The sequence below is a fragment of the Stenella coeruleoalba genome (genome assembly GCF_951394435.1).
Source record: "Stenella coeruleoalba genome assembly, chromosome: 5".
NCBI lineage: Eukaryota > Metazoa > Chordata > Mammalia > Artiodactyla > Delphinidae > Stenella > Stenella coeruleoalba.
Window position 1 is genome coordinate 99504462 of NC_137150.1, and position 25153 is coordinate 99529614.

Here is a 25153-nt window from a genome sequence, read left to right on the forward strand (position 1 = left end):
AACCATATGATCATCTCAATAGATGCAGAGAAAGCTTTTGACAAAATTCAACACCCATTTATGATAAAAACCCTGCAGAAAGTAGGCATAGAGGGAACTTTCCTCAACATAATAAAGGCCATATATGACAAACCCACAGCCAACATTGTCCTCAATGGTGAAAAACTGAAAGCCTTTCCACTAAGATCAGGAACAAGACAAGGTTGCCCATTCTCCTCACTATTATTCAACATAGTTTTGGAAGTTTTAGCCACAGCAATCAGAGAAGAAAAAGAAATAAAAGGAATCCAAATCGGAAAAGAAGAAGTAAAGTGTCACTGTTTGCAGATGACATGATACTATACATAGAGAATCCTAAAGATGCTACCAGAAAACTACTAGAGCTAATCAATGAATTTGGTAAAGTAGCAGGATACAAAATTAATGCACAGAAATCTCTGGCATTCCTACACACTAATGATGAAAAAACTGAAAGTGAAATTAAGAAAACACTCGCATTTACCATTGCAACAAAAAGAATAAAATATCTAGGAATAAACATACCTAAGGAGACAAAAGACCTGTATGCAGAAAATATAAGACACTGATGAAGGAGATTAAAGATGATACAAACAGATGGAGAGATATACCATGTTCTTGGATTGGAAGAATCAACATTGTGAAAATGACTCTACTACCCAAAGCAATCTACAGATTCAATGGAATCCCTATCTAAGTACCACTGGTATTTTTCACAGAACTAGAATAAAAAAATTTCACAATTTGTATGGAAAAACAGAAGACCCGAATAGCTAAAGCAATCTTGAGAACGAAAAATGGAGTTGGAGGAATCAGCCTCCCTGACTTCAGACTATACTACAAAGCTACAGTAATCAAGACAGTATGGTACTGGCACAAAAACAGAAATATAGATCAATGGAACAGGATAGAAAGCCCAGAGATAAACCCATGCACATATGGTCACCTTATCTTTGATAAAGGAGGCAAGAATATACAGTGGAGAAAAGACAGCCTCTTCAATAAGTGGTGCTGGGAAAACTGGACAGGTATATGTAAAAGTATGAGATTAGAACACTCCCTAACATCATACACATCAATAAGCTCAAAATGGATTAAAGACCTAAATGTAAGGCCAGAAACTATAAAACTCTTAGAGGAAAACAGGCAGAACACTCTATGACATAAATCACAGCAAGATTCTTTTTGACCCACCTCCTATAGAAATGGAAATAAAACCAAAAATAAACAAATGGGACCTAATGATACTTCAAAGCTTTTGCACAGCAAAGGAAGCAAGGCGAAAAGAGAACCCTCAGAATGGGAGAAAATATTTGCAAATGAAGCAACTGACAAAGGATTAATCTCCAAAATTTACAAACAGCTCATGCAGCTCAATAACAAAAAAACAAAGAACCCAATCCAAAAATGGGCAGAAGACCTAAACAGACAGTTCTCCAAAGAAGATATACGGATTGCCAACAAACACATGAAAGAATTCTCTACATAATTAATCATTAGAGAAATGCAAGTCAAAACTACAATGAGATATCATTTCACACTGGTCAGAATGGCCATCATCAAAAAATCTAGAAACAATTAATGCTGGAAAGGGCATGGAGAAAAGGGAGCACTTTTGCACTGCTGGTGGGAATGTAAATTGATACAGCCACTATGGAGAACAGTATGGAAGTTCCTTAAAAAACTACAAATAGAACTACCATACGACCCAGCAATCCCACTACTGGGCATATACCGTGAGAAAACCATAATTCAAAAAGAGTCATGTACCAAAATATTCATTGCAGCTCTATTTACAATAGCCAGGAGATGGAATCAACCTAAATGTCCATCATTGGATGAATGGATAAAGAAGAAGTGGCACATATATACAATGTAATATTACTCAGCCATAAAAAGAAACGAAATTGAGTTATTTGTAGTGAGGTGGATGGACCTAGCGTCCATCTTACTTCATTTTACAGAGTGAAGTAAGTCAGAAAGAGAAAAACAAATACCGTATGCTAACACATATATATGCAATGTAAGAAAAAAAAAAAAAAGGTCATGAAGAACCTAGGGTTAAGAAGAGAATAAAGACAGAGACCTACTAGAGAATGGACTTGAGGATATGGGGAGGGGGAAGGGTAAGCTGTGACAAGGTGAGAGAGTGGCATGGACATACCAAACGTAAAATAGATAGCTAGTGGAAAGCAGCCGCATAGCACAGGGAGATCAGCCCGGTGCTTTGTGACCACCTAGAGGGATGGGATAGGGAGGGTGAGAGGGAGGGAGACAAGAGAGGGAAGAGATATGCGAACATATGTATATGTATAACTGATTCACTTTGTTATAAAGCAGAAATTAACACACCATTGTAAAGCAATTATACTCCAATAAAGGTGTTTAAAAAACAAAAAAAGGAAGTGTGGCATTGTTTTCAAAGAAATTTGTTTTTAAAGAGATGTACTGGGCTTCCCTGGTGGCGCAGTGGTTGAGAGTCTGCTTGCCGATGCAGGGGACATGGTTTCGTGGGGTCCGGGAGGATCCCACATGCCGTGGTGCGCCTGCGCCCGTGAGCCATGGCAGCTGGGCCTGCGCGTCCGGAGCCTGTGCTCCGCAACGGGAGAGGCCACAACAGTGAGAGGCCCGCGTACCGCAAAAAAAAAAAAAAAAAAGAGATGTACTGAGTAACAATTAGAAAAGATGAGTAGAGTTTAGAGGACTGGTTGAAGCAGTGAAAGCCTCTATTTTTAGGCATGCCTTTATTGAGATATTTATTTGAGTATATTAGATAACACAAATCCAGATACAAACTTCTTGGGAAATGATCTTTCTTGATTTAATTTTCCATTTACACACACACACACACACACACACACACACACACACACACAAACAGATTCATGCAACTCTTTTGGTTTTTTTCTATACTTAAGAGTTAACTTATTAAATATTCCCATGGCTCCTTATATAAATATGCACTTAACTTGTTTTTTATACTTTAACTAATATTGATTTGGGAAAAAGTTCAAATATTTAATTTTTTAATGACCTGGGAAGCACTACGTTCGTTCATCTAATCAAGTTTAGAAATCTCTTTCATAAATTAAAATTTTAATTATTTACACAATATTAACTACTTTCCTATGTATCTTTACTGTATTAGAGTGGTTATAAAGGGAGAGGAGACTTCTGTTGTTTCCAAGGGTGGCTTAATCCTTTTGTAAACCAGGGAATTGTGTTCTGGTGAGACCTGGTCTACTTTAACTATCAAAAATTGTTAAGGTCATGCAAGAGTCAAAACAACATGAATTCTTAGTTATAGCTGAATACAAGGCCAAAGTTCTGTATAAATTTTTCTGTTTAATCTTCATCAAGAGGAGTATGCATGGGACTGCTTACTTGGAAATGTAGTTAGGTTGTTTATGTTACTTTAATTTTAGAGACAGAAAAACAACTACAAGGGCTTTTAAATGACATGACTGAGTTATTTGGAAAAAAAGAGATCATATGTGTATGTGTTAACTTCATATGTGTATGAAGTTAAGCTTTATATGTTGAATTTTGGACAGAATAGGCTAATCTTCTGGGGAAATTCTAAAAAATGGAATGGCCATATCACTGAACTATCTAGAGTATGTTTTAAAAATTATTGGCGTTTCAGAATAGGTACATTGCATTTTCTCAGAGATAATTATTTTGTTGAAGGCAAGTTGAAATATCATAGATTCTTCCAAGAAGCCTGATATGGTGGCCAGCTTCCAAAACTGACCCTGATGATCCCCACACCTAGAATTGGGTTGGCCGAAAAGTTCGTTCAGGTTTTTCCATAAGATGTTACAGGAAAACCTGAAGGAACTTTTCGGCCAACCCAATATTTATACCATTATGCAATCCCCTCCTAGGGTTGAACTGTGTGTCCAATAAAATATGACAGAAGTGATAGTAATTGCTAAGATTAGATTATAAAAGACACTGCCTCTTTGGTGTTAAATGTGCACTCTCTTTTAGATGTGATCAGGTCCCCGTGAACAGTAGCTGAAGCTTTCTGCCCAAGTCACATGAATGAGCTGGAAAAAAAGTTGCCCTGCCTCTTTAAGCTTTCAGCTGACTGCAGCCCATGACAGCTTGTCTGCAACCCCATGGGAGACCCAGAGCCAGAACTACCCAGCTAAGTCACTCCTAGATTCCTGATTCTCAGACATTTTGTGAGATAATACATACTCATTGCTTAAAACTGCTCAGTTTGGGGGTAATTTGTTACGTAGCAATAGAAAACTAATACATTTGATCTGTACATGAGGTTAATGTTCAGTATCTTTTCCTATAAGGGAAGTAGCTTTCAAATGGTGGTGCTTTCTGAGACAATACAGAATATTAGAAGAGGACTAGCCTTGCATTCAGGACACCTGTATGTTCAATATCACACAAGCTACAATTCTTCTGGGTCTAGCTTCTTAATAAATATCAGAGAGTTAGATTAAATTTGCCCTAATAATCATTCATATTTTTAACTTCTATACTTCTAAGAGGGTTCTGACGCTCTCAGTTTGGAAATCTCTTTGTTTGTGAAATCTTTACTTATTTACCACAACATTGCCAACTTTTCGGTATATCTCTATTTTCATGAATGATTGATAATTAGAGAGAAAGGTTTCCCTGGTGGTGCGGTGGTTGAGAGTCCACCTGTCAATGCAGGGGGCACGGGTTCGAGGCCTGGTCCTGGAGGATCCCACATGCCGTGGAGCAGCTGGGCCCGTGCGCCACAGCTGCTGAGCCTGCACTCTGGAGCCCGCGAGTCACAGCTGCTGAGCCCGCGTGCCACAACTGCTGAGCCCGTGCGCCTGAAACCTGTGCTCCGCAGCGGGAGAGGCCACCGCAGTGAGAGGCCCACGCACCACGGCGAAGAGGGCCCCCCACTCGCCGCAACTAGAGACGGCCTGCGCACGGCAACGAGGACCCAGTGCAGGAAAAATAAATAAAAATAAATAAATAAATAAAATAATTAGAGAGAAAAGGTTGCTATTGCAAAGATGGTACATGAGAGAAAGAGAATGTTTGGCTGCTGTGTATCCTCTGCATAACCTACTTTGGCCTTTAAAGAGTATACAGAAAGACACAGAAGAAATGAAACCATGAGGTAAGACATGAAAAGGTGGACCCATTAGAGTAATTTACCCTACCTAGAGAGTAATGAAATAATAAAATCTGCCAAAATAAATAGAACACCATGCTTCATGAATTATTCTCATATATAAAAAACTTAGAAGAGTGAGAATCTTGTATCAAAGCAAAATATGGCCTGTATTGTCATCAATATATCTAACGTGTACTTGGAAAGTACAATAGGAATGAAACTATTTTCCATGTTTATGGCCATACTACTCTAGAGTTATGTCTAATTTCGAAGAAAAAAATTTTCTGTATCTTATTTAATGTCAAATGTTTTATAGTTCATAAACTATGTAAATTCATAATTTAAGATATCAATTTTTGTAATTTCCAAATTAGAGTGTTATCACATGCTTATACTAAAACTTCTTAAGTGACAATAAAATAATATTATGGGATGGTATCAATTGATTAATATTGATGTGGATGGTAATTTTTAAATGTTAGGAACTGGTTCTGCGCCCTAGTTCACACATTCGTTAATGTCTTTACCTCTGTTTTACTTATTACCATATGATCTATAAAATAGAATAATCCTTTTGATGGTCATGCTTGCACTTTGGGTAAGATGGCACTCTGTTTGGGTGACAAAAATTTAAAGGACCTACTGTGCCTACTAGAACCATGTTAAAATTAAAACTGGTAATGACACTGAAACTAATACCAGTTTTAGTAGGGTCTATGTATTGAATGCTTACTCTTTCCCAGGAGCAAATGAATGATTTACATTTAAAAGTCTCATTTAATCTATTCCTCATAATAGCTTATGTGGTTGTTATCATTTCTCTCCTAAGAGATGAAGAAGTTAAGTCTTAAGGAAATAAAACTTGTTGCTTATGGTCACAAAGCTAACTGGTTTCAAAGCCTGAATTCTAACCCAGGGCTGTCCAAATCCACTATGACTAGATAGAATATTTATTATTGTATAAAATATTTTGTTTCACAAATATCAATGTGAATTGACCAAAAAGCCACCAAAAGTTAAAGCGACAGAAGAAAAATGAAATAATCAACAGTCCAGTCACTTTTAACGTTCCATCAATATCTAAATATATTTTTATCATAGTTTCTTATTAAGTTGCCAGCTGGAGGTTGAAATCTAAGTGGTAATCATGAAGTAGGTAGGTGTCTCTCAATTAGCTAGCAGCTAATTAACTTGTCTTAAAATGAATTAATATAAGTAGAGTGCACTCAGTAAACTACTATTTGTTAACATTATTTTTGTTTTTTCATAATCCAAGTTAAGTATTAACACCAAAACGTTTTTCTCTACCTTCATTCAAGATTGGGAAAGTAGTTTTAAGGACTAGAAATGTGCAAATATTTTAGCTTCTAACTCATTTTTGTTTTCCTAATTCATCCAACAAAATCAAATCTTGGCCTTGCAATAAATAAGGGTTCTCTAGCTCCAGAAGAACAGGTTTCCCAATACTGGACACACTATAATCTTGGATGTTAGACATTCCCTCCAGCAATAAAAAAAAAAAATCTGCAAATCAAGTCAGGCAGCAGAGGCACACAGAAGCTTACATATTTCTTAAATAAAAAGTAGGATTTTCTTTATAATACTGCAATATTTTGAAATCTATGGGGTCTAATAAAAACCATGCTTAAAAATGCAGTTTAAAAACACATACACACCTTTCACAGAAGTATTTATTGGAGTGAACTATTCAAGGAAGAAACCCCACCAAATTCCTGACTGACTACTAAGAAAAGTTGCTAGCTCTACCTTACCCCTCTGTATGGTCCATATTTATTTCCTCTATTAGCATTTGCTAATAAATCCCTGAAGGAAAATGGGGCTAAACAATGCACTCTGTAAACAGCCACCTCGTATTCTATAGGAAATCTCGCAAGATAATTTCACATGATTTATCATACAATTACAGGCTTTAAAATCCTCAGAAGAAATGAATGCATCTTTGTTCAGTTTATAGATTTCCTCATTAAGTGCAAGATGAAACAAGTAGTAGTACAGTATCAGAAGAGAAAAAAGTAAATTTATGAATTGGTAATTATGTTTGTACTTGTAGCCCCAAATTGTAATTGTTTAAGGAATAGGCAAAAATATGGTTGTATTTTTAACTGCACTTGAAAGAGCAAAACTTACATTTCTCCCAAGGGAGTATGACTCAGTCAACACTTTAACAGGCCAGTGATCAGGGGAAACTTGCTAAGGGTTAGATAACATAATCTACCAGAGTTGCAATTCTTAGTTTAAAGATTTGCCTACAGGCATTATACAGTATTATTTACCCTTTCATCATTTTAGGATAGAAAGTTAGATATCTGACTTGTACATTTGGCTTTCTGAAGTAATAACATTATATTTACATTTTACATTAATGGAAGAGCAGTTCTTTGAAGGCTGAATGCAGTCTGAATTCACGGCAATATCACACTCAAATAATTGGTGCCTGTCTATGGGATTTTTGTTTGTCTGATTTTCACCAAACTAGATCAGAAATTTAGAGGAAGTTTGAATTTGTGTCCTTGTTACTTCCCAGAAAAATTTTTTCTGAAGGAATGAAACTATAATGGAAAAATGCTAATTTTGCATACTCCAAGGCTATCCTGATTCTGGTGGGCACTAACCTAGACACCTTCCTAGAGTAGTTTCTAGTATTCTGTCCCACCATCTGTCCCTACTTAAAGGGACATTTGTGATCCTCTTAGAATTTGGTATTGTGGGTTCTATAACCTCTACTCCAAGCTGTATGTTCCATTGTATTATTTCTTCCCTCCAAACAATAATTTTTAAGAGGAGGTAGAAATTTATAGGAGTAGTAATTAATCTTTTTTAAAATAGACTTATATTTTTATCTTTTCTTAGAAATGCAAAACTTGGTTGTAAATATATAGATTTCTAGATTGTTGAAGAAACTGAATTACTCTTTCACCCTTAAGATTTTTATATACTTTCCTGTAATTTTTTAATATCTCATATTTTCATTGGAAATATCAAATCTCTCATTCCTTCATTACTCTTACTTGATAGTTTCTTATCAGCTTGCATAGCAAAGCCAGACACAATAAAATAATAATAAGCTTATGCAGTCATGGAATTTCAGAATCGGAAAATAATCTAGTTTACCCTAACCTCATCAAAAAAGAGATGAAGACATGGAATTCATTAAAGTGATGATGAAGCAATTTAAGAAAAGTCTGACCAGGAATATCAAAGCAACTGATTATGACTTCAGGATGTGAAATTGAATTAAAATGTTATGAAATTTAGAGCTGACTGAAATATAGCAAGTCGGCAGAAATGTGATTAATGAGCAGCCTTAGCTAGTATTACAACATCAGCGCTAAGATTGCACTTCTGGTGACTACATACCACCAAAAGAATCCAGGCCCTTTGAGCACAGTGAAGTGGGTATTGTTTTATTCTTGAAAACCAAAACATAAACTTTGATACTCATTATGCTTATAACCTCCATTTCAGTCTATAAATTTAGATATATTCTAAAGTTTTAAATGAAGTATATTTACTTAGTTCTACCAATTTTGCTTTTTCCTCTTTTGGATGTATCAACTCTTTGACATACTAAATCTAGCTTCTGTAATTTTAAACAAATCCATTTTTCAAATCAAACAAAAGGTAGTATGACTCTTATGAAACAGAAGACAATTTAAAGCTAGAGGAGTCAGTAGACATTTGTAATTTTCATATGCGTGCAAACCTTATACTAGATGTGTAGTGCAAATGTCTTTCAATTTCTTTCTATTCAGATACGTCCAAATCATACAGATGCTGCTGTTGATGCAGTGCTGGCACCAGTCCCAGGTTTGCGACCACGAAAATCTCTGCTCCAGGCACTTTGGGGACTCCCTGGGCTCACTAAACCAGACAGGCTTCTACATAGGGTGGTGTTTGCTACACAACACGGAAATTGGCAATGAAATCTCTGTAATGAGTGTTTGTATCAGTAAATTCCCTTGCCATCCATTTTTTATCAGGTAATGTTGTTTTAATTAGTACCAAATGCTCATATCCAATTTCTCTGTGGTGGACATGGCAACAAATAAGAATTATGAAAAGAAAGGAAAAAAGAGAACACAAAACTTTTATTTAGCAGCTCAGGAATTTGCTGATTCCATTAGAAACAACTCAATTGTATCTGAAACTGACTTGGTCCCTTATTTACTGCATTTTGCTTTGGATTAATATTTTAGGTTCAAATATCACACGAGACATGTAGCATCTATAGAGATACTAGCCAGTTATAAAGATGGTTCAATATTTAAGTTCACATGTATGTTTAGAGGGTTGTGGTTATTCTCCCTCTATCCATACCTTTAAAGTGAGGTAATGGAGAAGTGGTGCCTCTAGAGACTTAGAGCTTCAAGCGTGGTCCTGGGAGAGGCAGTGCTAGCCTTCCCTGTGAGCTGTTTCAAATGTAAACCCTCATCCCACCTCCTTTAAGCCACCTCCGGTCAACTGAATCAGAACCTGCATTTCAACAAGTTCCTCCTGTGATCCAGGAAATCCATAGGCCCTTTCCTCAACCACACTTTTCTTAGTTCCTATATGAAAACCATGTTTCAATTTACATGCAAGTTTACATTTACGTTACAAAATGTACACCTTAGATGGTCATTGTGGAAGGAGGATGCAGAGAATAAATGAGGTATGTTTCTGTACCTAAACAGTGGATAGAGGTAAGAGTAGCATTCGTGGAAGCAAACAGAAAATTCTCTTCCACTTTTGGGCAAACACCTAAGTGAAGGAAATACAACAGAAGAAAATAAGAAATGTATCTTGACAATTTTATACGGAAGGAGAGAAGGATTCTTTTCTTTTCCAGTTGATTATTTCTACAATAGTTGCTTCATATATTTTTAATCAAATAAAGATGCAGATTTACTGCTTATATATTTTAGGAAAAAAATAGTATTTATTGAATTGTTATCTTGGGGGAAAAACTACCCTGAGAAAGTAGAATAAGAGGGGAGAGAAGGAAGAAAGAGACTTATTGTGCAAAGTTTGTTGTTGAGAAGTATGAGACTTTTACAAAAGATACCAATGATTCAACCTCCTATCGAAAGAGACTACTTTAAATCATCCCTGAGCGATGAAATTATTTCCCATAATGAAAAGCTTCCCACAAATCTCTTCACCTTTTTTCTTTAAAACAATACAGTGTTTTCATGACATGAAATTACATCTTTTATATAAACCTCATAGATACTCAATTCTATAATTGGTAGAGTAAGTGAAACAATGGCAAGTTAAACAAATTCAGAATTTTATAATTATTGACCATCTGTATATAAGAAATGTTTCCTTTCTTATGATGAAATTTCTTAAGCAAAATCTAAAAACTACTGACTGGTAAAAAAAAAAATTAATGAGAGAATTGTAAGGAAAAGACTTTACCATTCATAGGTCTTTAAATATTGGATGTAAGAATAATGAACTATTATGGAGGATTCATGTTTGCAAAATGAGCTACCAGTTGGTAATCAATGGAGCTGTACAACACCCTGGTGAGGAAGGTATATTTTATTGCTGCCATTTTATAGATGCAAAATGGGCAGCAGAGAGTAATGAAGAGAACCTAGAAAATCAGCATCAGCAGAAAGCACTGACTTTTCTGAGACATCCAATTGTGATGCAAGTAGGTGTTAACAACCACTTATTGCCTGGGTTATTTTGGTGAAGTTACTTAGGTTTCTGGTACCTTAGTTTCTTCATCTGTAAAGTGGGAAGGGTAATAGTACTTATTACGAAGCATTGTTATTGGAATTGAATTGCTTAATACATAAAAAACACTTTTAAAAGTATCTGGCATATAATTGGCCAACTATCGTTGCCTATGAATTATGAGCTATGTGCCTTTCTGAGTGCTAAGGATATGAACGTGGACAAAAGAAATCCCTGCCCTTGTGTGCTTACATTCTATTTATTAACAGAGCATTGTCTCAGCTGATGGATATCAGTGTGTGTCCAGTCTTATGAACAGGTAGAAACAGGAAGTTCTCGGAGCTTTCTTTCTTTTTTTCTTAATTGTTAGGGGTAATTTCACAGTGGTTGGTAAGTTGTTTCAATTTCCTCTGAATGAGTTCTGAACAAAGAAAGGATTTTATTACTTTCTTTAGAATCTGACTGAAAGCAAACAGTGGTGTTAGGCACTGACTCAAGGTTGGGTGACAAAGACAAACAAGAAAAGATCTCCTTTATTCAGGGCCTTCCAAACTAGTGAGGGAGTCAGATACACACATAAATGACTCTAATCAAGACAGTCTTTGATAAATATAATAAAAGAACAAAGAAGCAAGAGAAAGAAAAGTGCTACGGGCAGAGAAACAAAGGAGAAGAAAAATTAAATATGTGAAAACAAAGGGTAAAGAAAGGAGGTAGGAGCAGAGCTAAGGGAATGCTGTATTTGATGTTCAATGAGAGTTTTGATATTTAGTGACTGCAAGAGGGTCTGCAACATGTCGAAGGTGGAGACTGAGGGGTTGGGGACAGATGATGTCTTATTGACTTATTGAAATAACTTTCTAAGCCCAAGATGGAACCGCTCCCATCCAGAGTGCCAAGTCAGCAAACCAAAACTTTGATCATTTTTTGTCTCTGTAAAAGCTCTGGGATCAAAAACTCAGTATATTCACAGATGGCCAAGAAGCACATGAAAAGCTGCTCAACATCACTAATTATTAGAGAAATGCAAATCAAAACTACAATGAGGCACCACCTCACACCAGTCAGAATGGCCATCATTAAAAAGTCTACAAATAACAAATGCTGGAAAGGGTGTGGAAAACCGGAACCCTCCTACACTGTTGGTGGGAATGGAAGTTGGTGCAGCCACTATGGAAATCAGTATGGAGGCTCCTCAGAAAACTAAAAATTACCATGTGATCCAGCAATCCCACTCCTGGGCATATATCCAGAGAAAACTATAATCCAAAAAGATACATGCACCCCTATGTTCATAGCAGCACTATTCACAATAGCCAAAACATGGAAAAACCTAAATGTCCATTGACAGATGAATGGATAAAGAAGATGTGGTACATATATACAATGGAATATTACTTAGCCATAAAAAGAATGAAATAATGCCATTTGTAGTAACATGGATGTAACTAGAGATTATCATACTAAGTGAGGTAAGTCAGAAAGAGAAAGACAAATACCATAAGATGTCACTTACATATGGAATCTAAAATATGACACAAATGTCATATTTCTGCTATCTATGAAGCAGAAACAGACTTACAGACATAGAGAACAGATTTGTGGTTGCCAAGGGGGGCTGGTGGGGGAGGGATGGACTGGGAGTTTGGGGTTAGTAGATGCAAACTACTACACATAGAACGGATGGACAACAAGGTCCTACTGTAAAGCACAGGGAACTACATTAAATGTCCTGGGATAAACCATAACAGAAAACAATACAAAAAAGATTGTATATATATGTATAACTGAGTCACTTTGCTGTACAGCAGAATTAACACAACATTGTAAATCAACTATACTTCAATTAAAAAAAAAACACGCAGTATATCCAGTTACCCAGTCCCCAAATGGCCAAGCCAGCTCTGGGCTCTATACTTCTTTCCTTGTTCATTCTCACCCTAAACAAGGTTAACTGTGCGGCTCCAGCCAATCAGATATTTTCTCTTTTTCTCTCCCTTGTTCTTTATTCCTTGTGCTATAAAAGCTCCCTGCCTTCCGGCCCACTTGGCACTTCCTGAAAGGAGACCATCCACTTCATGAAGTGTTATATAAAGTGCGTATCACCTAAATTGTCTTCATGGTTTTTAACAGTTCCCTCATTATGAGGAGGCTCTACTTTGAAGAAAAGCATTGTTAGTAAGTAAATACAAAATATAAACTTTTTTGGTAACATACGTGACTTTCTTCATTATTTTAAGTGACTTTTCATATTCAAACTATATTCATGTGAGTTTAAAAAAATAAAATACTTTTTGAGTATGAAAAGAGAAAACCAAGAATTGGGGGAGTATAATTAACTGAATAGAGAGCATCTAATTAATTATAACCCACAAGCAATATATTTTCTTCTTCATAGCCCTCTCATCACACACACACACACACACACACACACACACACACACACACACACAGAAACAAAAGACAATCATAGCAGGGTTTTAATTTTTATATATAATTATGATGTGAAGATTATTCCCTGTGATGTATTTTTTAAAATGTGTGTATGTATTTAATTTTAGTATACATAAATTCTTTGAAAGATAGTATAACATATCTATATAACTGTACAAACACAAACATAGCAGCATTTGCAAACAGCTAAAAATGGAAGAGATTATCTTTCCAGACCCTTATTTTACAGATGAGAAAACACGCCTAAGAAAGTTAAGGTCTGAGCCAAACTCAAATTTTTGAACATGTACGCCAATGCCTTTTTCTAAGCAAAGGTCACTGGTAACAACAATATGTGTTTGACCTCAGATATTTGTAGACACTTCACATTCTAAGCAGCTTAACTTCTCTCCTGATTTACAGAATAATGATCCTAACACAATAACTTAATAAAACAGCATGGATTCCTCAGAGAATGGAGGAATATTGATCATTTGTGTATTAATTAAGTTTAGCAATATACTATATCTTTGATTGAAAGGAAATGTAAAGTTTAAATGCCATAAATTAAAGACTGAGGCGCCAATATTAAAGACTATGGAGACTGTGGATATCATAATGAGCCAAGGAGTAAAATTCTCTCCTAGCTCTCTGAGCATTGAGGTGCCTTAGTTATTAGTTGGTGTGCCATGAGATCTACTTGGATCACCTTTACCTGTTCCTGCTCCCACCCCCTAGCTTCTATGTGTTTTGCATTTAAAGGCTTGTACCTACCATCTACTTTAGACACCTAAACTTGGGCAACTGGAGCCACAGTGGAGAACCAGATGTGCCTATGACTTTTTCCTGAATACCACATGTATATGTCCATTCAGGCCTGTGGTCAATGACTGACTGGAGCCTGAGTATGGAAGCTCAGCTTCTTTGTCTCCATACGATGAACTCTGAGACGTATTTAGACTCCAGAGCTCCCCTGCTCACTCTGAGTTTGATTTGCATCTTCCTTCATAGTCCTGCCTCCCCATTGTCTTACCAGTTCTCCTGGGAGGGTTCTTCATTAATCACTTACACACGAATTCCCATCTCAAGGTCTGCCTTTGGGCAACTTGATGTAGGACAGCTACCAAAGCTATTTAGGATCTATCCATCCATCCATCCATCCATCCATCCATCCATCTTTATCTATATTTGCTACCTCGCTCTCTCTCTTACCTCCATCTATGTACTTCCACCCCTCATCCCATTCTAACCCAACAGGTAACACCTAAAACAGCATATTTCCATTCCATATTCTGTATGTTAATATAACCACACAAAAATATACACAGATGGGGGAATATTTGTGTTCCCAAAATAGGAGCATTTGTACATGTACTGCTTTGTATTTTGCTTTTCCTACTGAACTATATTTAGATTCCTAATAAAGAAATTAGCACTTTTAACTAAGAGTTCTATTGTAGGTTTCCCTAGTTATAAGCTTTATAAAAATAATTCTTGGGAGGAGAAACTGTATTATAGATATAGATAGATATATAAAAGGTACAGCAAGAATCTGAAGTCATAGTTGGGAAAAGTTTTAATGTTGTCAGTCATTTTATGCTTTCTCTCAGAGGTTTGATATTCTAACATCTTGATTGATTGCCTACACATTATGTATTTATGTATGAAGATATCATAATTTTTATTTAGTTTGTACATAATTCCCATGCTATTGTGCTCTGATTCTATATTGAACTATATAATATGCCAAATATTTCCCTAATGCTTTCTTAAATGATATTTAATACTGACTTCATACACTCTTCATCTTCAGGTCTGTTCAGAATTAATCTTTATAACCCACTAGAAGAGTTGATATCTTTATTTCCATTTTACAAATGTGAAGTCTGAGACATAGGGAGATTAATAGACTTTTTCCTGACCACAAGCATAATGAGAGTCAGAGTCAGTACATGAATTAGGAATCCTTTGCTTCCAACTCCATGTTTAATCCATTAGCACTGGATCACTGCCATTTTCTTACAAAATAAACTCCTTCGTAACATTATTTATTCTATCATTCAAACATGGATATTATGTCAATGACCATCTTTCAGAATATGATTAATTTATAAAGTTTTGACTGGATTAATGTGGTTCTCTTTTTATGGAATCGGTGTAGTTTTTCTTTAATTGGAAATATTGCAAGTTATTTTCATCTTCAAACATATGAAGTAAAAATGACAATAGAATAAGAGTGATTTTCTGCATATGAAATATAACCTTAATAAAACACAGATATTTTTTATTCTGAAAAGTTGCTTAAAAATATGTGTGCATTGCTTTTTAAATACTCTGAATTTTTGAGTACATGAAGATATATTTAAACGAGTGGATGGAAAATATGTATATTTTTGTGACAGGATGCTACGGGTTGTAACATTTGAAAGAACAGCCCAACAGGATTTCTGAGCACATGCTGGCTAGACCAATGTGCAGAATCTATAAGCCAATTAAACTGAGTCAATTCCTCCTTTCTTAGACTACGGATTTATCCATGTCAGTTAATAATAATGACAGTTTTCATTGACTACATAATTCTGAAATTACTAGATACAGTCATGCAACTGAGTTACTTCTCCCCTTTTCAAAATTACATTTGCTCAGAATTAGCAGAATAGAAAAATAAAGACTTCTATTTCTCTTCTTGCCCTATGTTTCTCCATAGGAAACCTAAATTTATTTGTGATGTTCCTTTGCTTCTTGTAAGTTACAGAAACATAAGTTCTTTCTTATTTTAATATACCACTGGGAATTACATATAGTTTTTACATTATAATTTTTTAAATGTAATGCTCACTTTATCAATATTCCAGGGTAGTATCAGTCCAATGGGACATATTATCAGAATTGACAATATGTTCTGCTATAATATCTATAGGACAATATCATAATAGTGAGGGATGGAGGCAAAAGCATAAAGAAAGAATGTATATGAATACCATAAAACTGAGTAAGTATATAATTTGGGAAAATATAGTAACTGAGAACAATTTTAAATGACAGAAATGGAAATTAACATTAAAAGTTGATTTATTAACCATATTTATCTTGCTAACTTATAAAATAAATCAGCTGACCTGAATGTAAAGAAAAATTTTAATTCATCAGCTATTTCCATTTAAACCTTAAATCATACTTTCCAAATTTTAGCAGACTGTAACTTTAAACTCATTAGCAAAGGACATGGCCTACATGAAATTGCTTTAGATTATGGTAATTCCATTTTACTATTTCTTCCCAAGTGAGTTTTAGAAACAATGTTATGTCAATTAAACTGTAAGTTGAAGGAGTTACAACTTTCTATTGTAAAACTCCCTAGAGTAAGTGAAGGTAGAGATGAACATCTTGTGTCTTCTACTTTAATCTGACATAAAACAAGACAAATTAATTAAGAAATTATAAGCACAATAGTATATTGGAGAGTATTCAAAGACATAGTAGGTATGAAGTTAGGCCGAAAAAGAATAGCTTTTAAAGTAAAATAATATTGTATAACAACATGTTTAGTATATACATATATGCATATATATGTATATGTAGATTTTTAGGAAGCTCCAAATAAGACCTACTTTCTCATAGTACTTGATCTCGTAGTCCAGTATGGGTCCATTGGAAAAAGCAGGTGCTTGCCATGATATGGCAATGCTATTTTGGGATGCCCAGTCCTTCCTTACCATACCTATCAGGGAAGGTGCTGAAAGGAAAGAAAATAACTGAGAATTAATTGGCAGGAATCATTCTCCATAATCCTTTCTTTAATATTTTGTCTTCTAAGGAAAACACAATTCCTGTTGAAGAGGACATTAGTTATTGATGTCAGAGTAATATGATAGGATCTCCTTTATTCAATCCAAATAAAATATTAAAATATATTTAGAAACATTATTAAGGAACATAGGAAAGACTCAGATAGTCCACGAATAAGGACCAGAACTCATCATCTCTGGTTTTGTTAGAGGACAACAATTTTTCTTAAACTGGCTTTGGTTTGGGGCTACAACTTGAAGTACAATAGACTTGACTTCTATATTTAATCAAATTTAAGTCTGCTATAGAAAATTCTCTGCAATTACAAGATCATTTATAGACTTTCCTTCAAGACTTGGTACTTTATAAAGTCTTAGTACTTTATAGAAGTTTATATCACAAACTTCGTAACTACAGTGAATTTTTGCTTATCAATGTGAGGATTATTTCTTTTGCATGGTTTCTATGACATTTGAATAAAACCGAAATATTTAATTTCTGAAGTTCATTTTCACAATCATGTCTATCTTCTTTTTCTATATAACATTGTTTTAACAATCTAATCCTAACCTAAAGTAATCTTGTGTTAAACTTCAAAATTTACCTAGAATGTATATACTGCAGGTTCTTTTATCTAACAAAATACTTCTCATTTTTAAATATTCTAATTACTTATAAAAGGAGTTTTTTACATAGAAGTTAAAACTCACTCTTAAAAATACAAATTAAATATACTGAGATACCATTTCTCATCTATTAGATTGGTAAAAAATCCAAAAATTTGACACCAGGCTCTGGGCTAGGCTATGGGGAAAAGCACTTTAATACATTGTTGGTGTAAAGGCAAAATGGCACAATCCTTATAAAGGGAAATTTAAGGCAAATTATATATTCATTTATGCTTTGGTTTTTGGGACTCTATCTGAAAGAAACACTGCAGAAATACAAAGTGACATATTTATAAGACTACTCACTGAGATTTATTTGTAAAGATTGGAAACAATTTAAATGCCCATCAATAAGGGACTGATTGAAAAAACTACACTACATCCACCAGAGAATTATGAAATTGTAAAAAGGAATTGAGACCATATATAAATACTAGAATGGAGTTATTTCAGGATATATTTTTAAGTGAAGAAAGTGAGATGGAGAAAAATGTATAAAAAACAATGTAAGGATAAACCTAGAATAAAAATGAATAATAATGGTTACCCTTAGAGGGTGGGAGGCAAAAGGATGGACACTACAGGGTGAGAAGCAAAACATCTCTGAATATATCTTCCCCTGAGGAGTTACTTTGGAACCCTGTAAATATTTTAAATAATTAAAAAACAAATTAACGTCTAAAAGAGCAATCTCAAAAAATCAGTAGAAAGAAACCTGTGTATTGAGTTGAAAGTATAGCCTTCAAGAGGAACTACTTAAAATGACATTAAAACACAGTAACTTAACTTACATACCAATAGAACATATTTTAAGTACTAAAAAAACTGCAAAAAATATTGAACTGTTTTTAGTAATGATATTGTTAGTGGTACTACTGGTATTGTAATTCTGAATATGTGTGTGTGTGTGTGTGTGTGTGTGTGTGTGTGTGTGTGTGTGTATTGAGGGATAAATCAAATGAGTAATTTTGTTGGTGTTATTGAGAACTAGGATTTTTTTCCTATGGGAAAAAAGGAGATACAGATGCCAGACCAATGAAGGTAAGTAAAAACCCTATACCAGTAAACTCGAATTAGAAGTTTCATTATGAACTCATGATATCTTTCCAGTTCATTTTCAGAAATCCATTCAAATGTACCAATTGCAGTTGAAAATAGGATTTGAAAAAATTGATTCTCTATGATCAAGATGAAAATTCTTTAAATTTATAAGAAAGACTCAAGTACTAAATGTGGTAACTTACTTCCCAATGTTGCCTTTGTATCTTAAGGATAAACTATTCAGTATTTTCTTAAATTTGTGAGAATGACAAGTTTGGTTCTCCTAAGGAATTAAGTACTTTAGAAAGCATATTTAAAACTCTTTCCAGCTGTTCAGTGACAGCACTATTGCTGGATTAAGATATATTCTTAAAATGAGTGATAATTATAGAAATTTATAAGAAACAGAAGTTTGTGCCATGAGCTAAAATAGAAATGGGTAATATGATAAATAAGAAAGTGTTCTGATAATTCACTATTTAAATTGAGTCATATTCACTGCTAATAAATTACCATTAATAAATTTATCCCTGTTGAAAAATGCATTAATGTTCTTGAATTATAGTATAATAATGTATTAAATGGTTCTTTATGGAAAAATTGTAACTTTAAAGTGAATAAAACAAATTAGAATTTGATTAAAGTACATCAGTTTCTTACAATTTTTGAAAATGTCCTTTTCATGTATACAATCTTATAGCTTATTTTTCAGTTTAATGTACAATATCACAAAGCAATATTACCAGTGTATTACTTTTTGCCTCATAATTATTTAGCACTCAAGGTCAAATGATATAATCCTTGCAAAACTTATAAGAAATTCAGTTAGGTTAAAATGGTTAAAATCTAGGTACTATCTTTTCTATTTCCATTTCTACAATGGTAAATTAATTGTACAGACACATCACCTAAATTATATGAATCCTCTTCTATACTTTTATAAAAGAGAAATAAAGAATCTATTCCCTAACTACATAGATTCTTCACTTACACATGGACTTCAGGGTCTAAGATCTATGAAAATCCTAAAATTTCTTCACTTTTGCACATTCCTTTCATATGTAAACATCCACGTTTTACATAGTTGTTAAATATACTTAATTCTAGATAATTCTATTTTAAACCATATATTCTTATCCCTATTCCATACTTTAATATAGTTTCTATAATTTTTACTTCAATGGCTAAAATATTCAATTATACTGATACTTTATCAAGTCACTCCTCTAATGTTGGGTGTTGAAGTTTCCAATATTGTCCTGTTAGAGTTCTGACGTTTTATGCACAAATTTTTGTGCATAAATTTTGATTTTGTTAAATTATTTTATAGAGAAAATTGCTTTATATAATTTGGATTTTGTGTCATACTATTATTACCATATTGCTTTTGAAAAAAGCTGTATCAATATACACTAAGCACGCATTTTAAACTCTTAATGAGTTTGAAAGCAGAGGATGTGGGAAACAATTAATAGGTCAATAAAACCCAAATGCTGCATTTTATATTTTCACAGAAGAAAAACACTATACAGAATTTCATTTTAAAATAAGGTTTCAATGCATGAAACCTAAAGCATTTGTTTTGAATATATTTAATGAATTTGTCTTAATAATTCAAGTTTACATAGCATCTGAATTTGGCATATTGTGAAAACACTGTAGTGCCAACTGATATAAAGCAGAAAATACGTTTATTCCTCCACATGAGAAAAACTGATTTTAGGACACAAAAGGGCAACTAATTGATCTTTACTTCTGATTCTAAAAAGTCAGAGAAGGAGAGAATTAGTCAGGGAAATAATATCTTCTGGAGTTTGTCAGATCAGAGGCTAACTGAAAGACCTGAAGACTCAAGCAATGTTTCCTGAGTAAGAATTATGTGTTCAGTATAGCCTTCAGCAGAACTGTATTCCTGATATACATCTTTTCTTAAACTTTCAAAAATCTTAGCTTTGACCTTCAGCATAAATGATTGTTGAACAGATTACCACATTCTTGAAAATGCTTTTAACACAAACCTTTTTGATTACTACATTTTCTGAATCTCAAATAGTCTACCAAAAACTGTGTAACAAAAATTGAAAATAAAAGTACGAAGTGGACTTAGTTAGCAAAAGAGATCTTATTCACACTCAGAAAAGCTTTGTTTTCTTATGCTTACATGGAGATATCTGAAGAAACAGTGAATTGTTCTAGTTAGTTAATTATTTTGCTCCTAATTAAGAGTTAATCAATTTTTATTAAACGTTTACTTTATATCATGTATGTTATCTTATTTCATTCTCATAAATCTATGGGAAGGAGACTGTCTCCACTTTAAAGATGAGGACACTGAGGTTCAGAGAAGTGAGCAATTGTTTAATGACAAGATGTGAAGGCCAATTTTGACATTAACTCAAAAAAATGTCAAGGTTATTTCTTGAAAATTTAAAATATCAAACACTAAAACTACAGTTCAAAATCACACTGTGGATTATCACAAATATGTCTTATTTTGAGCACGTAATCAAGACTTATGCCATGGGTCATGAGATGATGTGTTTTCCTAAAGATCTATCAAATGTTGCTAATTCTCAGTCATCTACTAAGCATAGTGGGCATATGAAGGTTTATAAATCGGGATAGCCTGTGTGCATGAGTGTGTGTGTGTTTAGATGAGAAACAGAGAAATTGGGGGAAGGGGAGAGAGAGAGCGAGCGAGTGCACACTCTTATGCACATGTGTTTGTGACAATGAAAATCTTAAGTAACAGAATCGTAATATTAGAACAGACCTTACAAGCCATTTAATACATTTCTTTTCAGCAATGCAGAAAACCCTTCAATGCACCGCTGATAGCTGAGTATCCACTTCTTAATTCAGCAGTTGCACTAAAGTGTATACTTCTTCACAAAGCTATCCATTCTATTTTTTTGTTAACATCTTTATTGGAGTATAATTGCTTTACAATGGTGTGTTAGTTTCTGCTTTATAACAAAGTGAATCAGCTATACATATATCCCCATATATTCTCCCTCTTGCAACTCCCTTCCACCCTCCCTAACCCAACCCTCTAGATGGTCACAGAGCACAAAGCTGATCTCCCTGTTCTATGCGGCTGCTTCCAACAGCTATCTATTTTACATTTGGTAGTGTATATATGTCCATGCCACTCTCTCACTTCGTCCCAACTTATCCTTCCCCCTCCCTGTGTCCTCAAGTCCATTCTCTACGTCTGCATCTTTCATCTTTATTCCTATCCTGCCCCTACGTTCTTCAGAACGACTTTTTTTTCTTTTTTTTAGATTCCATATATATGTGTTAGCATATAGTATTTCTCTTTCTGGCTTACTTCACTCTGTATGCCAGACTCCAGGTCCATCCACTGCTCTACAAATAACTCAATTTCGTTTCTTTCTATTGCTGAGTAATATTCCACTGTGTATGTGTGCCACATCTTCTTTATCCATTCATTTGTTGATGGACACTGAGGCTGCTTCCACGTCCTGGCTATTGTAAACAGAGCTGCAATGAACATTGGGGTACATGACTCTTTTTGAATTATGGTTTTCTCAGGGTATATGCCCAGCAGTGGGATTGCTCGGTCATATGGCAGTTCTATTTTTAGTTTTTTAAGGAACCTCCATACTGTTCTCCATAGTGGCTGTATCAATTTACATTCCCACCAACAGTGCAGGTGGGTTCCCTTTTCTCCACACCCCGTCCAGCATTTATTGTTTGTAGATTTTTAATAAAGGCCATTGTGACTGGTGTGAGGTGATACCTCACTGTAGTTTTGATTTGCATTACTCTAATGATCAGTGATGTTGAGCATCCTTTCATGTGTTTGTTGGCAATCTGTATATCTTCTTTGGAGAAATGTCTATTTAGGTCTTCTGCCCATTTTTAGATTGGGTTGCTTGTTTCTTTGATATTGAGCTGCATGAGCTCGTTGTAAATTTTGGAGATTAATCCTTTGTCAGTTGCTTCATTTGCAAATATTTTCTCCCATTCTGAGGGTTGTCTTTTCGTCTTGTTTATGGTATCCTTTGCTGTGCAAAAGCTTTGAAGTTTCATTAGATCCCATTTGTTTATTTTTGTTTTTATTTCCATTTCTCTAGGAGGTGGGTCAAAAAGGATCTTGCTGTGATTTATGTCATAGAGTGTTCTGCCTATGTTTTCCTCTAAGAGTTTTATAGTGTCTGGCCTTATATTTAGGTCTTTAATCCATTTTGAGTTTATTTTTGTGTATGGTGTTTGGGAGTGTTCTAATTTCATTCTTTTACATGTAGCTGTCCAGTTTTCCCAGCACCACTTATTGAAGAGGCTGTCTTTTCTCCACTGTATATTCTTGCCTCCTTTATCAAAAATAAGGTGACCATGTGTGTGTGGGTTTATCTCTGGACTTTCTATCCTGTTCAAATGATCTATATTTCTGTTTTTGTGACAGTACCATACTGTCTTGATTACTGTAGCTCTGTAGTATAGTCTGAAATCAGGAAGCCTGATCCCTCCAACTCCATTTTTCTTTCTCAAGATTGCTTTGGCTATTTGGGGTCTTTTGTGTTTTCATACTAATTGTGAAATTTTTTGTTCTAGTTCTGTGAAAAATGCCAGTAGTAGTTAGATAGTGATTGCATTGAATCTGTAGATTGCTTTGGGTAATATAGTCATGTTCACAGTGTTGACACTTCCAATCCAAGAACATGGTATATCTCTCCATCTGTTTTATCATCTTTAATTTCTTTCATCAGTGTCTTATAGTTTTCTGCATACAGGTCTTTTGCCTCCTCAGGTAGGTTTATTCCTAGTTATTTTATTCTTTTTGTTGCAGTGGTAAATGGAAGTGTTTCCTTAATTTCTCTTTCAGATTTTTCACCATTACTGTATAGGAATGCCAGAGATTTCTGTGCATTAATTTTGTATCCTGCTACTTTACCAAATTCATTGATTAGCTCTAGTAGTTTTCCGGTAGCATATTTAGGATTCTCTATGTATACTATCATGTCATCTGCAAACAGTGACAGCTTTACTTCTTCTTTTCTGATTTGGATTCCTTTTATTACTTTTTCTTCTGTGATTGCTGTGGCTAAAACTTCCAAAATTATGTTGAATAATAGTGGTGAGAGTGGACAGCCTTGTCTTGTTCCTGATCTTAGAGGAAATGGTTTCAGTTTTTCACCATTGAGAATGACGTTGGCTGTGGATTTGTCATGTATGGCCTTCATTATGTTGAGGTAAGTTCCCTCTATGCCTACTTTCTGCAGGGTTTTTATCATAAATGGGTGCTGAATTTTGTTGAAAGCTTTTTCTGCATCTATTGAGATGATCGTATGGTTTTTCTCCTTCAATTTGTTAATATGGTGTATCACATTGATTGATTTGCATATATTGAGGAATCCTTGCATTCCTGGAAAAAACCCCACTTGATCATGGTCTATGGTCCTTTTAATGTGCTGTTGGATTCTGTTTGCTAGTATTTTGCTGAGGATTTTTGCATCTATGTTCATCAGTGATATTGGCCTGTCATTTTCTTTCTTTGTGACATCTTTGCCTGGTTTTGGTATCAGAGTGATGGTGGCCTCGTAGAACGAGTTTGGGAGTGTTCCTCCCTCTGCTATATTTTGGAAGAGTTTGAGAAGCATAGGAGTTAGCTCTTCTCTAAATGTTTGATAGAATTCGCCTGTGAAGCCATCTGGTCCTGGGATTTTGTTTGCTGGAAGATTTTTAATCACAGTCTCAATTTCAGTGCTTGTTATTGTTCTGCTTATATTTTCTATTTCTTCCTGGTTCAGTCTCAGAAGCTTGTGCATTTCTAAGAATTTGTCCATTTCTTCCAGGTTGTCCATTTTATTGGCATATAGCTGCTTGTAGTAATCTCTCATGATCCTTTGTATTTCTGCAGTGTCAGTTGTCACTTCTCCTTTTTCATTTCTAATTCTATTGATCTGAATCTTCTCCCTTTTTTTCTTGATGAGTCTGGCTAATGGTTTATCAATTTGTTTATCTTCTCAGAGAACGAGCTTTTAGTTTTATTGATCTTTGCTATTGTTTCCTTCATTTCCTTTTCATTTATTTCTGATTTGATACTTATGATATCTTTCCTTCTGCTAACTTTGAGGATTTTTGTTCTTCTTTTTCTAATTGCTTTAGGTGTAAGGTTAGGTTTTTTATTTGAGTTCTTCATTGTTTCTTGATGTAGGATTCTATTGGTGTAACCTTCCCTCTTAGAACTGCTTTTGCTGTATCCCATAGGTTTTGCGTCATCGTGTTTCTATTGTCATTTGTTTCTAGGTGTTTTTTAATTTCCTCTTTGATTTCTTCAGTGATCTCTTGGTTATTTAGTAGTGTAGTGTTTATACTCCATGTGGTTGTATTTTTTACAGCTTTTTTCCTGTAATTGATATCTAGTCTCATA

At 34.6% G+C, this 25153-nt stretch overlaps 1 protein-coding gene across 4 annotated transcripts in view; it reads right to left on the bottom strand.

The window, feature by feature from the left end:
• Positions 1–25153, bottom strand: part of EPHA6 (EPH receptor A6) — a gene marked incomplete at its 3' end in the record, with an annotated part of 858431 nt that overhangs the window by 341071 nt on the left and 492207 nt on the right. For 3 of the 4 annotated variants that reach the window (XM_079923297.1, XM_079923296.1, XM_079923295.1), the window contains exon 6: positions 16870–16994. The exons of the other annotated variant lie outside the window; for it this stretch is intronic. In XM_079923297.1, the coding sequence (XP_079779423.1) occupies positions 16870–16994 (125 nt within the window). The remainder of the gene's footprint in view (positions 1–16869; positions 16995–25153) is intronic. 4 annotated transcript variants of the gene reach the window in all.